The 14,799-nt window shown below is 41.1% G+C and overlaps 1 protein-coding gene across 11 annotated transcripts in view; it reads right to left on the reverse strand.

The window, feature by feature from the left end:
- CD44 (CD44 molecule (IN blood group)) overlaps positions 1-14,799 on the reverse strand; it is an 89,511-nt gene that overhangs the window by 10,319 nt on the left and 64,393 nt on the right. For 4 of the 11 annotated variants that reach the window (XM_065944207.1, XM_065944208.1, XM_065944211.1 and 1 more), the window contains 5 exons: positions 11,358-11,459; positions 9,535-9,624; positions 8,474-8,668; positions 5,618-5,683; positions 1,213-1,284 (listed from right to left, as the gene is read on the reverse strand). In XM_065944207.1, coding sequence (XP_065800279.1) covers positions 1,213-1,284; positions 5,618-5,683; positions 8,474-8,668; positions 9,535-9,624; positions 11,358-11,459 — 525 coding nt within the window. The remainder of the gene's footprint in view (positions 1-1,212; positions 1,285-5,617; positions 5,684-8,473; positions 8,669-9,534; positions 9,625-11,357; positions 11,460-14,799) is intronic. The other 7 variants (XM_065944209.1, XM_065944213.1, XM_065944214.1 and 4 more) reach the window with 4 other exon arrangements.

Genomic DNA, 14,799 nt, shown 5'->3' on the forward strand with positions numbered 1-14,799 from the left:
GGTACTCTGGATGGTGAGGTAGATAACAAAGGAATTATATTTTTATCCCTTTGTTCAGTAGTATTTTTTAAAATGCCTCCAATAATTAGTGTATCACTTGTAAACCAATAAAATGTTTCACACATGTTTTTAAAACCAAGCTGTAGTAAGATTAAAATATAACTTGACAATCTGAATAAATTCAATAGCAAAGTAGATTGTATATCAATGCAATGAACTGAAGCTGAAGGAACAAGAAAGATGGGAAGTCATTCACTGGCTATTCTTCTTTGAGAATCCTCATTTTCCTCTGATATCCTGCTTGGTACTGCCTCAGCCTGACCCTTCCCTGGTTAGATGAGTTTGGGGAGGGAGGTTGAGTCAGAAGATGTGGAGGCTGACAAGAAGGTATCATTTCTGTTCTTTCCCCATGGATCTAGCCCTGGGATGCTCCACACTCACTCTCACTAGAGCTGGGAAAAATCCTGCTGCCTGATTATAGCAACTGCATCCCATCCACCCCCTTAGTCCACTCCCCCAACTCCACACTCTCTGCTCAGTAAGCCGAGGCAAGGGGACACGGACCACACCACGCTCTTCCCTAGGGAAACCTTCCTTCACTGTAATCCCACTTTACAAATGTCCAGTTTGGAGCCTAAGTCAGAGAAAGAATTTGCCTCAAATGCCTTAAATCTTGATGCTCAAGGGAGCCAGGTGGTCCAGCCCTCTCACCAAATTCTGAAACTTTCTTCTCTCTAAATCAGTAAAGATTGTCCCTAGAGAAAAAGAAGTTTGGAGACCAGAAGAAAAATTTCACTCCACCCAACACACATGACTCTTGTATTTCCCCATCGTCTGCAACGTGAGGAGAAAGTTACACATCCACCCTCAAACCCGGAAATATAGAGGGAAAGGCCTGAAGCTCCTATCCCCTGGGATAGGAAGATCACTCACTTGGGGAGGGAGCTTTAGTAACTAACAAGGCACTTCTTTGGGACAGACCAGGGACAGGTCCAAACATGAGCTCAGCCAATCTATGGGACCAAAGAAGAAGGAAACGTTTCATTCTTTCTCCAGAGGCTGTGGTACTGCCATTCACCCTTTAGCTCACAAAGAGGAGCCATCAGGTTCAAGGGTAGACGTGTAGGAGAATGTGCTTCCCAACTGGTCTCTTCTTCCCTCTGTGACATTCAGAGAGGCTTGCTTTTAGCCTTTCTTTCCTTCAAAACTCACCTGGAATTTGAGGTTTCCGCACAGGACCTGAGGTTGTGCTTGCCCCATGTTCTTCACTCCCACTCGAGTGTCCTAAGGAGAAGAAACAACATCTCTCAACAAAGTCTGGAACGTGTAACCAGGAGTTTCTCATAGAGCAACACAGAAGGCCAAACTCTACATGCTACATCACTGCAAAGCTATAGATCCAAGCCACAGACATCCATTATGTGTTGTATGAAAGACACATCTCTCCAGAAAAGCTCAGTTTGATGAAAGGTAAGGTTTAGAAATGTCATTTTTCATCAAGAGTATGAGAATTCTCAGCAGTAGTACTATGCGTGTTCGGGATAGCCCTGGATTCAAGTTTTACCTCTGTCTCTCACCAGTAATATCTGCTGGGACAAGTCATCCCTCGCCAGGTCTGTTTTCTCACTCATAAGATGGGGGTAATAATAGAATCTGCTTCATCATCATTTTACAGAGGTTTAAAGACGTGAACAAGAATGGTAATTGTGTGCAGTTAACTGTAATAGTGAAGAACCTTTGTTTCTATTACCAGCTAATCATTAAAGAAATCCTATCTATAAGCTTAAATTATGCATAGTGGCCAATCTCTGGGAACCCTGCCTTCCGGGGAATGAGCATTAAGTTAAAATATCTTGGTCTAGTTCATAGGAAGCATCCTGACAAGCCCCACCTGTGAATGACTGTAAAAAGGAAGAAATTAACAAGCCTGATGGAAACCAGGAATAGTTTAATTTCACTTCTGTCCCTGTTATTATAAAAGAAGCCTGAATTCTAACTCAAGCAGGATGGTTCTTTGGGACACCAGTCCATCATCTTTTCTGCTGGCTTTTGGAATAAAGTCACTAATCCTTGCTCCAACAACTCATCTCTTGATTTACTGGCCTGTTGTAGAGCAAGCAGTACAATCTTGCACTCGGTAACATTACAATTCTCTATTTTTAACTTAAGACCTTGCTACCCTAGACCAGCAACATCACTGTGGGAGCTGGCTGGTAATACACAGCCTCAGGTTTCATCCCAAACCTCAGAATCTTCATTTTAACAAGATCCCCAGGGGATTCAAATGCTTTGGATAGTTCAGAGCAAGTCTAAAAATTATGTCCAACATCTTCAATAGTCATAAACATTAAGGAAACAAAAAGGATTCAAGGTAGGGTGGGGTGGGCAATGTCCCTTTCTCTTTGTGAAAAATCACCCTAAGGAGAGTGCCTGCTAATATGTCTATATTCCTAAAACACGCACTTCTGAGAAGACAACATTCTCTGCTGCTACAAAACCAAATAAGGAGACAAAGAATCCAAACTGGAAAGAAGCAGGAAGAATCACAAGAGAAAGAATTCAAAAGTCAGAACGGGAGGTTCATAACAATGAGGGAGGAATCATGTTTTAAATGAAACTTCGAAGGCATTTTGTGAAAAGACTCACCCAAATGAAAGCTTTGAAGGGGTGTGTGTGTGTGTGCGCGCGTGCGTGTGCATGCGCGCGCGTGTGTGTGTGTTGTGCTTCCTCCACTGTTTCAAAACAAAATGTGAAAAATTCCCCCTAAAATGAACTCTTTTCCCCTACTGCAGAATACCCACAGGATTCTGCAGTGGGTTCCCAGGGAAGAAAAAACCCAGGAAGTCTGTTTGGCTAATCTATGAATGAAGATGTTGTCATTGTCCATCAGTTGCTCAATGGTATACGACTCTTTGTGACCCCATGAAGATGGGCAGAACTTAAATAGCCTTTTCTCAGAGTCAAATTTCTGACTGTGCATGGAGAACTCTGAAATTTTGATGGCTGTGGTTATTTTGAGTAGAATGGCTCCTATTTATGCAATTCAATGTTCTAGTTAAACTCAAAACGGAGCAAAACAAATTCTACTGGACATTTGGCTGTTTCAGCAGGCCATTTTGACAGTGTCTTCTATCAATCAGAAGGAATCCAAGGGGCTTCCTCTAGCTGCCTCCCAGAGGCCTTGGTCATTATTGGCAGGTGTTAGCCTGAGCAGGTCATGGGATACTAGCTGTCTAAACTAGAGATCTTTGCCTGGAAAACCACCTAAGAGGTACAGCCACTCTCGTCGGTCTGTCTCTGACTCACAGAAGCCTTTGATATTTGAATGGGAGGCCATCAATGGGTCATCATCTCTTTATTTTGATTTTCATAAAAAGTGCTCCCAGCAAGGAAAGATCTGGGTGTGTGCACAACCAGACGAAACCTTCCATTTGAACAATACACACCTGCTCAGGAAGCAAACATAAGAGACTAGCCCCCGCCCACCTGATTCTCACTTCAAGAAAGAGCTGGAGAAGACGAATGAGACCTAGCAGGCCTGGTCTTGCACCCTAGAGCTCTGTGAATCCAGCCGGGGTAGGGATGGTTGGGGAAGTAAGTTCTGCAAAGAGGGATGCTTGACAATGCAGTTGGGAGGTGAGATCCAATCTGAGATACGTGCACAGGTGGCTCGCACTGTGAGGAGAAAGTCTAAACAGTGCTTCTCAAACTTTAAAGTACATACAAACTGCATAGTGGGGTCAGGGCAGGGTAGGTCTGGATAAAATGCAGTTCTTGATTCAGTGGTCTGGGGAGTCTGCATTTCCAGCCAGCTCTTAGGTGATATCCCTGCCACTGGTCCAGGGACCATGCTTGGAGTGGCTGAAATCACTTGATTTTAAAGAGCACCTCCACTCCAAAATGAAATAAAAAACTAAAGAGCACCTCCTTACTGTAACAGTTCCATATAATTTTCAAAACACTTTCATATTTTTAATGCAGCATGCTCTTCACAAGAGCTCTAGGAGGTAAGAGAGGCCTGTGTCTTGATCTCCTTTTTCACTAATAAATTGAAACTGGAAAAGATTAAATGTTCTACCCAAGGCCGCCAGAGAGCCTGGGACTTCTGTCTTTATTTTAGAAGCATTTCTACTGGGCCCCTACATCCCTGTGCTCTGTTTACAGGATAAGTTATTACTGAAGCCACCATGTAAATATCCATTTCCATATTTGCTTTAAGTGTGTGAACCTTCAAGCTTGGAGGCAACCCAACTCCCAGCTGGGAAGGAAGGGAAGGACAATAGTTCATATGGGGCTACTTGGCTGGCATGGGGTCACCTGGGCTGGCAATACTCAGGGAGACCACAGTGAGACAGCCCTGGCATAACCTTTCAGGAGCCCCAGCATTAGTGGTCACAAGTCAACCTGCCTTATGGAAGACTTTTGCCGGCTGGAGTGATATTTCTAGAGGCATGATCGTTACAGTAATTATGTAACGATAATGAAAAGCAATAATGACGGTCATTACAGGGAATCTCTCCAGATCATGCATCTGAGAGGCAACACAAGATCCCTGGGCTTGAAACCTGGTTCCACCATTCAACTCTACCAAGTCAACTCAGTCATGGTGCTTAGCCTTTCTGGGTCTTAGTTTCCTCATTTGTAATACTGAGATAATACAATTACTGACATAATTAAATGAGAACACAAAAGATGAAATATAGGGAATCACCGATAACTGACTGTTGATCTACAGAAATGGCAGTTTCAGAGAGTCTAACCTAACACGTGTAAAGTATTCAGAAAGACGCCAGCAGCACACAGTAAATTCTCAGTAAAGGCTAGTTATTATGCCATGCGTGGTGGGCAGGGGAATTATGCTAAAGACTTTACAAGTATACATCATTTAGTCTTTAAAACAACGTGTGCATGTGTGTGCGTGCTCAGTCACTTCTAACTCTGTGATCCCTTGGACTGTAGCCATGGGATTTTCTTGGCAAAAATACTGGAGTGGATTGCCATTTTCTCCTCCAGGTGATCTTCCTGACCCAGGGATTGAACCTTAGTATCCTGTGTCTCCTGCATTGCAGGCAGATTTTTTACCCACTGAGCCACTGGGAATGTCGCTTTAAAACAATGCCCTGTGACAATTTATTATCGTCCCAATTTTTTTGGTTAGGAAATCAAACCTCAGATCCTTTAAACAAGGTCCCTTGCTGGCATGCGAAGGAGCTGGAATCAAACCCAGGCCACTCTTTCTTTAAAATCTATGTTCTTAATCACTCTGGTAAAATGCAGTGTTAAATTGAGCGACTGCTTGAATTCTTCCTGATTTTTTCAGATGGAAGAATTTTCTCAAAAGCAGTCATCCTCAAAGTGGAGTCTGTGTCTGAGCAGAATCAGCATCACCAGAGAAATTACTAGAAATACAAGTGCTCAGGCTTCATTCCACTCCTACTGAAGCAGAAACGTTTGAGGATGGGGCCCAGCAGTGTAGTTTAATAAGTTCTCCCCGCGATTGTGACGCATGCAAACAATGTGTGAGAACCACTTTCGGGGACACATGACTCATACATCATTAATAATTAGCAGGTTCCATGATGGTAACAGTGAATGACTGAAAGCAGCTCAAACTCACCAGCTGATTCAGATGCATGAGTTGTATAGGACCTTCCACTGGGGTCGCGGGATGAGCCGTAGTCTCCTGCAAGGAGCAACAGAGGGAGGTTCAAAACCACGTGTTCACTTACATTACTATCTGGGCTTCCTCACCTGTGCATTTTCATACAGTCCCTCGCAAAGTCTTTTGAAGGTAACCAAAAATAATGACAAAGGAGTTCTGAATGGGTCCATGACATGAATTATTGTTCATTGCTTCATCCACTGATGAGTGGGTTAGAGCTTCAAGCAAAATTTTAAAAACCGGGACAGCACAGACCAGTAAGAATGACCATAAGAAGCGTGGCTTCAGGAGAAATCCCCAAATTGTAACTCTACCAAAAATACTGTGATGTCTTGGCAAGTCTGAGGTTGGGATCTGATACTGTGTCTTTGACATAACGATTATGGGCTTTGAATTATGATAGATGTGATCATTGGGAATGTATGTACTCTGTGGCTTAGGGCATAGGACATTTAAAGAGATTTCTCTCCACCCGATCCTTCTGGGTCAATGTATGGCAAAAACCACTACAACATTGTAAAGTAATTAGCCTCCAACTAATACAAATAAATGCAAAAAAAAAAAAAAAGAGATTTCTCTGAGGTAGGAAATTGAGAAATGTTTTGTTTGTTCAATAAAGTATCTTGGGGTTGAATCAATAAGGATTCAAAGAGAAAAGTCAATTCACTTTAGAGAAAGTTAAGTCTGAAAATAAGTGAAAAAGAAATGGGAAGTTAACTAATATGTGGCTAAGGTGTACCTGGTTATTAGAATATATTTCAAATCATATTTTCCAAAAACTTAAATCTGTATTTTCAACACCAAGAGTTAGTATAACGCCATCTTTTCAAACATCCATCACCAGAAGGCTTTACATTGAAACAAGTTCATGAATTGCTAAAATCTGGATCCACAGGTCAAATCTCAGGTTCAGCATATGGAAACTCTGGTTCCTCCCCCTCCTTCCCACACACTTCCTAAAGTTATAATGGAATCTTGAAGCAAAACAAAACAGGTTCATAAAATGGCTACAGTCACCCATTATGAAAGATTCCTCTAAGGAATACACAGTAATCTGATCTTCACAATGTCCTTATTTAGAGAAAGTGGAGATAGGCGACCTGTAATCGCTTACACAACTGTATGGAGGAGATAGATCACTTTGTTCCTTGGCTGATGGTTAGAAAAGCTGAAAACAGCATCTGCTGAAATGCTGACACCAAAGCACTCAACATCACCACCACCATCACCACCATCACCACCCAAGACCACAACCACTACAATTGAGGATGTTTTCATTCTTAACATTAAGCAAAAAGACAGAGAAAAAAATATATGGGAAGAAATTAGCCTTAACTGAGTATTCTGGAAGAAAATCAAGGATGATAGATCATTTAATCCATGGAGAACTATGGAAAATCTGTCTGTACCACTGCAGAATGCAGAAGGGATCAGGATATGTAATTATCGATTTTGTAGAAAGCATTTTATTTACTAACAAATAGGCTATGTAATCCTCTGAGGCTACTGTGACTATTAAAACTGCCATTTAAATTCACTCGGTTGCATAAAGGGCCTTATTTTGCCAAAAGAAACCAGGCAGTGCTCTAAAATTCATTTCTCCAGAAGAATACTGACACGGCTACTTGGAATTTTTAATAACTGAGGGCAGAACCATGCCGAATAAAGAACCAGCAGGTGTAAAGGGGCTTTGTTGTGCCAAAACTGTTGAGGTCAGGATTTTTTAAAACTGTTCCCTTGAAGCCCTGAGATGGGCAGCCCAAGCATGTGGGCTCTAGGATAGAGGCCAAGCACATGGCATTCTGTCCCACAACAGTCACAGCATCACACCTGTCATCTGTTTTATATACTGAGTTCTCATGAGACTTACTCTTCATCTGAGGGGGCATGGGGTAGGAAAAGACATGTACTACTACATATATATATATGTTTAAAATAATGGATCTTTAATATTCCTTAATGGCTGAATAGTAAGAACACTTAAATATCTGGCACCAAGAAGAGAGAGTTCAATTTTAGTTTCTCAGCCAGGGTAAGTATTTTGCAGTTCCCTTTTCTTCAGTATTAGTTTCTTAATGCAAACAGAGAAACAAAAGTAGAAGTGGGAAGGATGGCTAGGTCCATGTGTAACTTAATTGAATAAGTCATCTTCAATCAACTCTTTGCTCTCACACGAGAAAGAGTCAGTTCAGTTCAGTTCAGTCGCTCAGTCATGTCCGACTCTTTGCGACCCCATGAACCGCAGCACGCCAGGCCTCCCTGTCTGAGAAAGGGTAGCTAGTCATAAAGTAGATTAAATCATAAAGGTTTAAGTGTACACCATAATTAGAAGAGGTATCCATAAGCCCTTCACCAAAAATAAAATTCACCAATCTATCACCAATAAAAGAATAATTTCAGAGCAAAGACATTAGTATAGGGAAATTATTCACAAGTTGGGTAAAACCTTACATAAGCAGCATATATTAGCTGAATCAAATGAAACTGATACTTGACTAATTTTACTTACAAAAGTGTCGATTTCATATGGTTCAACTAAATATATCACAAGATCAGGAGTAAGACAAAGAAAGAAATTCTACCATAACAACCAAGTCACAACAATAAATGGAAATTACACAGGTAAATCAAAGTATTATTCATCTAAAGTAAATCTACTGCATTAGAATGATGACCTGTGATGAAAGCCATTCCCATGACACGAATCAATCTAATTACAGTCTACACAGAGAAGACGTTCTTTACTATATGAAAGTATGTGTTGTTTCTTCCTATAGAGAAAGCAAACCAGATATCAAATGCCCGAATTACCTGGTAAAGTAAGATCAGCCTTAGAGGTGGAATCTCCAACAATAGTAACTTCAGTAACTCCAGGGGACCCAGTCCTAGTAGGGGGCACCGGGGTGAGGGTTGTATATTCATTTGTGTCTGGAAAATGAGTGTAACCTTCCACTGAAGTAGTTGCATCTTCAGGAAGATTTCCACCTCTTCTGCCATCGTTCCTATCTGTGTGGAGGTGGAATCAACAGTAAACCCACATTTGTAAGACCACCACCCAAAACATGCTTGTCTTCAGCATGTGTAATTGCTGCAAAAACTTTCCACTTGTTATTTGTGAGCATGGAGCAAAAGATGGTGCAGTTTGTCACCCTATGGAACAGAATCAATATTTTGCAGTCAATACCATCTGGAATTCCATCATTCAGTGGAAGAGAGTGGCGATCCTAATATCTAGAAGAGACATTCATTGCAATATCTGCCTGGGTTATTCAAATACGGTTTACGCCTCTAGAATTGTTACTTTGAAACTCGGGCACTACATAATCTTGAGTTCTTAGTCAATTGAACCCACCACTGATGAAGAGGAAAAAACGTGTTACTGAATTGAAAGGTAAAATTAGGCTGTGCAGTTGGAATAGCAAATGCAAAGTTTCAAAGATGTGAGGCTTTGATTATTCTTTCCTTTCCTTGCACTGCTTCTTGCTCACCGGCACCATGGATTTGTGGTCCAGAGGATAAATGGAAAAATAATATTATTATTGCAAGGAAAATAGAGAGTGCTATAATTCAGATTTTTCCACCCAATCACACACCAGCAATTTGCTACTCTTAAACAAACTCACTAACTCTAGGATTTAAGAAACCCAAACTTGAAGATTAAGAAAATAAAGTTTGCATTTAATATACAATGGCTTCTAAGAGATCTACAAAGCAGAAAAGACAGAGAACCGTCACCAGCCACACCTTCTGATCAGGAGTAACAGCATGACAACAGCCAACTGATGCACCTCCACCAAAGACACTGCAAAAGCACCCATGCCTGATTGATCTTTTTTCAATAGCTGAAGCCACGTGGGCTTTCCAGTCCTTACTGATAGATGTTGGAGTAGCGGTCGTTGAGTGGTCTTTGTCTTCTTCTAAGCCGCCATGTGATGGAGAGAGGCTGTGAGTATCACTCTGTTCTGTTTCAATAAGGGATGAGTCCAGTATTAATTTGGGGCCATGAGACAAATCCTCTGTTATCTGCTGACAGGGAGAATCTGATACAGTCAGGTGGGTAGGTACATAGGAATACCAAGGTGTTTGCATGCCATTCTCCTCTGATTGAAAGAAATGCACAACAGAATTCTGCTTTGCCCCTTAGCTGGCTTTATTTTTCTGTATAATAAACAAGGTGAAGTGCCAAGATGAAATCTAAGCCAACACTCTGTCCACCCGGGATCATCCTGGCCCAATTATAGCATTGCTTCCTGTCATTCAGGAAAAACCAGAAAACAGAAACAAAGAGAAAGGAATGCTTGAGTCCCCGTGCTCCTATCACCCACCAAGAGCAACTTTACTGTGTGTCAAAGAAGTGTGACTGTAGGGAAAATAAACACCAGCAGAGCAGGCAGTATACCTGTAACCACAAAAGATGAAGAAGTTCATCTAGAATTACCTGTTCAAGTAACTCAGATCAAATTTACACAAGGAAACACTTAAGTCACTATTGTACTCCATGATTAGCTTTTTGATCTCATTTGTGGATGAGGATTCTCATCAATGCACTGGAAGGTCAGGAAACGCTTGTCTGGGCAAATACAGGGCCCTCACTGATACATATCAATTTCTGGTTGAACCATTGCCCATGTCTGAAACGGTTTTCATTGTTTTGAGTTAATTTATTTTGTGTTCTTCTAAGAAAGGGACTGACCTCTGAGTTACAGGAGCAAGCACACCATAAAGCGTACCACTAAACCATGTCCAGTAAATATAACCAGGAGAAAGACAGTCAACAAATCCCAAACCCAACAACAGAACAAAAGTCAACAGGGACATAAAGTAGGACGATAAGACCCTTCATTGGCAGGGACCACTTTTAGGCTTATCTGCATCTCCTTTGATGGCTGGCTGCTGGGTTATTTACATTCTTGACAATGAACACGTGCTTGCTGATTTTCCTTTTGCCCGAGAGGGCTCACATGAAAAGACTCTGACCAGTATGTCTAGCAAGCAGTGAAATGAGGCCCTCATAATTCTGGATTTCTTTACTATTCTGTCAAGAAATTAGGAATGACTTTATGTTGATCTCTGGGCTAGCCCTGCACCTATGGTGGATGTTAAGGCAACTAGAAGTTTAGCATTGTTTCTGCCAGATGTTTAGTGATAGGAAGAGATATGAGCAAATGTTCATTTTTTGTTCCCAAGGCCCTACCACCAATGTGAATTGTCAAAAAATTGTCTTGATCCTCCTCTATGGGCTAATGTGATTCCCCTACTCTTTGTGATTATCTAGCCCCAAAACATCTTTTTACAACCACTGAAAAATGCTACCCCTCTTCTGCCTTGATTGAAAGATGGGACTCAAAAGGAACTGGTCAGTTAAAACAGAGAGCTACCACTACCCTAGCTGTGGTCTTCAATTTCACTAACATAACTACGCAGAGCAGGAAAACCAAGTGGAATGGAGTCCCACATCCTTTTCCTTTTTAACATAAAGTTATTGACCTTGGAAAGCACCACAAATGAAGGTATAATCAGATTTAAAGAACCACCCAGAAAATAAAGACAAGGAGGACAGATTTGATATTCTGAGTTGAGCTGAACCACACAGCACTGGATGACCTACACCACCACCAAGCCCTGCGTCAGGGCCAAGGAGAGCAAGCGCTGAAGCAAGAATACAGGTCAAGAGGCTGAGTGTCTTTATCCTTACGAGTTGTCATTGAGAGAGGTCCTGTCCTGTCCAAGTGTCCCACCGAACTCGTGTTTGGCTCTGCAGAAGGCTGAAGCGTTGTACTAGGGCTGGTGTCTGTATCTGAAGGAATTAAATCAGGGTTATTGCTTGATTTTCTAACTGCTATCTGAAGGTAATTTCTGGTCTAGAGATAAATAATTCTTATATTCAAACCTGCCTGAGAGGAAAGAAAGCACATACTGATCCATGTTTCCAGAAGTGAAATAAATGATCATTTCTCCAAAAGGGCCTCCCAAGAAGTAACTGGCTTTCATTTAAAGGCCGAGTTCTATGAAAGTTACAATCTTTGTTGTTTTTTGCTGAGTCTGGAAGGATGCTAGATGAGTACATGATGGGCCTCCTAAGCCTTGCAAAAAGACAGAACTATAACCCACGTGTGACTTGTCCTGTTCTATACAAACGATCTATGCATGTGTGCACGCTCATTTGCTTCAGTCCTGTGCAGCCCTATGGACTGTAGCCCACCAGGCTCCTCAGTCCATGGAATTCTCCAGGCAGGAATACTGGAGTGGGTTGCTATGCCCTCCTCCAGGGGAACTCCCCAACCCAGGGATCAAACCCGCCTCTCTTGTGTCTACTGAATTGGCAGGTGAATTGTTTACTGCTGAGACACGGGGTAAGCCAGTGATCTGACATGTGTGTAAAAGACAAAGTGCACTGGTTCAGGCACCATTTTGTCACATCCTCTTGACTTGGCAAAAAAAATAAATATTGTTACAGTCCTCTTCCCTCATTTTCTCCTCTTTTGCTTCATGAACTGAAAGTACAAATAAAATCATCATCCCATACTATCTAGATGGAGTCCTTGGGGATTTCTAGGGCAAAGAATAAGAAGCATTGGATATTAATGAATCCTTCTTCCCATACACACACGTAGGAGATGTCCTTGGAATGTAACGTGTATAATGTTGAACTACACAAAAATTTCACTGAAATATTTATAGAAGCTGTTTCTAATAACTATCACAAATCAATTCTACTGAAATAACAAGTCCTGAGTGAAATAGAGGCCACACAAGCCATAAACACCATCACTATTGCTGATTCTTGGAGTCAAAGTCCACCCACACTGCTGTCTCTGGAGAGATTTAAGCTGTTCCAAATGACTCCAGAGGGGAACACTGGAATATTAGGGACCCACATCTACACTGTAGACTTTCCATTGCATGTCAGGGTCTTTACAGAACAAAATGTGGCTGACTCTATTGTTTTAAAATAATAGTAGTAGTAAAAAAAAAATAATAATAATAAAATAATAGTAGGAGTAGTAATCGCTAAAAAAGAGGAGAGTCTGGCTAATCCAAATCAAAAACCCAAATGGATATTCTCCCAGAAAAAGTCCAGCCTGCTGATGGGTTTCTAGACACTCTTGTTCATCTTTTCTTTCATAAGTGGAATCCTTTAAGAGCTGTGACACCATTCTATGGTGGAAGCCAATTGTAATGTTCTTGACATCATCAATCTGATGAAAATGCTTTCTGTTCATCAATATGAAGACAGTATTGATTCTGAAGCTCTTTTACTGGCTTGGTTTTCCACAACGGGTACCATCAGAGCCTCCAGCCACCTCCAGCCATGTACATAAAATGTGTGCTTGGGTCTACAAGCGGCACTTCAGCCGCACAACATAACAGCCCCAATCTCACCATTCACACTCATCTTACTTTGTGATATATGGATCCACTCACTCTACCAAATTCATTCCTTGGCTTTGCTTCCTTTAAATCTCTTCTCATATGTGTTTCTTTCCTTAAAAAAAAAAAAAAAATTCCCCTACTTCCTTTCTCTGACTAACCAGATTTTTTTTTTTCCCATTTTTCAAAAACCAGATCCAACCTACCTTTCTCTGAGGTTCTCCAAGGGATCCTCAGAATTTGTTTTGTGTTTATTGCTAGCAATGTTCATTTGACATCTATTACTTACTCTCTCATACTACTAGATCTATTTGGAAGCTGTTTTCCCAGCTAACTTTTAAGTTCCTTAAGAGTATGCATGTGACTGCTAAGTTGCTTCAGTCATATCTGATTCTTTGCGACCCTATGGATTGTAGCCCACCAGACTCTTCTGTCCATGGGATTCTCCAGGCAAGAATACAAAGTGGGTTGCCATTTCCTCCTCCAGAGGATCTTTCTGACCCAGGGATTAAACTCTCGTCTCTTATATCTCTTGCATGGGCAAGTAGGTTGTTAACCACTAGTGCCACCTCGGAAGCTCTACCTTAAGAGTATGGACCATGAATTACCTGCAGATGGTGTGTCTCCATAATGCACTGAACATAGAGTACAATTACATTAGCAGATATTTAATATAGTTATACTTTAAGGGATATGTGATCACTAATATCTGGGTACAACATAGTTAGGATGTTCTGGAGAAATGAGACCACAGAAACTATTGGATTCATTTTGGAGCTAACTTTGCTTAACTCAATACTGATAGACACTATATGGCATTCTGAGAACTCACTCAGTAAGTCTTGTGCAGTGCATACCCTTGGGAGTTTGAACCCAAAAAAGATATGTGAAACTATGACTGAAAATTCATATCACCATATTTGTTCTGTTGGTTGATCTCCCTTTGTGGAATGTTACATGTCTGTGATCAAGACATCTTGTTAAATTTTTAAAAATTAATAAAATTGCATAATTCTATTCACGGATTTAGTTCGGAACATGGATTCTTCCCCTTCGTAAACACTGGGAAAACCGGGGTACCACTTGCTATCAATTCTTACAGATTCCCTCAGGAAAGTTGTCATCTGGTTGTGCTAAAGGAAACATTTCTTTTAAATTTAAAATTTTATCAAATACAATAATCTTCCACTGTTGCAGAGCTCCAGCTAGCCTTTACTCACTCTCTCTTGTTTAATTCTGTTTTTGAATTGCATATCGGTAAATTGCTATTTACTCACTAAGTCGCATCCGACTCACCACGACCCCCATGGACTGTAGCCCACCAGGTTCCTCTGCCCAAGGGATTTTCCAGGCAAGAGTACTGGAGTGGGTTGCCATTTCCTTCTCCATTAGGTAAATAGGAATGCTAATCAAGAAAACAATGATTCCATCCTGTATAAAAGCTGTCCATGCTTTAAATTCACAAACATTTATGGAGGGCTAAGGGTGGTGCAAATCCTAAGTCACTGAGTAGTGTATTTTATTTCTAAATTTCCAAGAGTGATTCACACAATTTTCTGGAGTCTTTTAGTTACTTGTTTGGAATTTTTGACCTCTAACATTTCTCTACCAAAGACAAGTTTTATTGTGGGACTATACTGGAAATAGTCACTGGATCTATCACTTCATTCTTTTCAAAACCCTGCACTTGGAAGTAAATGGAAAAGAAATCTTGAGACTGCTCCTCTTCAGAGAAAATGGCTTCCATTCCCATCATTTTAGGACTA

The sequence above is a fragment of the Muntiacus reevesi genome, chromosome 9, assembly GCF_963930625.1.
Source record: "Muntiacus reevesi chromosome 9, mMunRee1.1, whole genome shotgun sequence".
Classification (NCBI taxonomy): domain Eukaryota; kingdom Metazoa; phylum Chordata; class Mammalia; order Artiodactyla; family Cervidae; genus Muntiacus; species Muntiacus reevesi.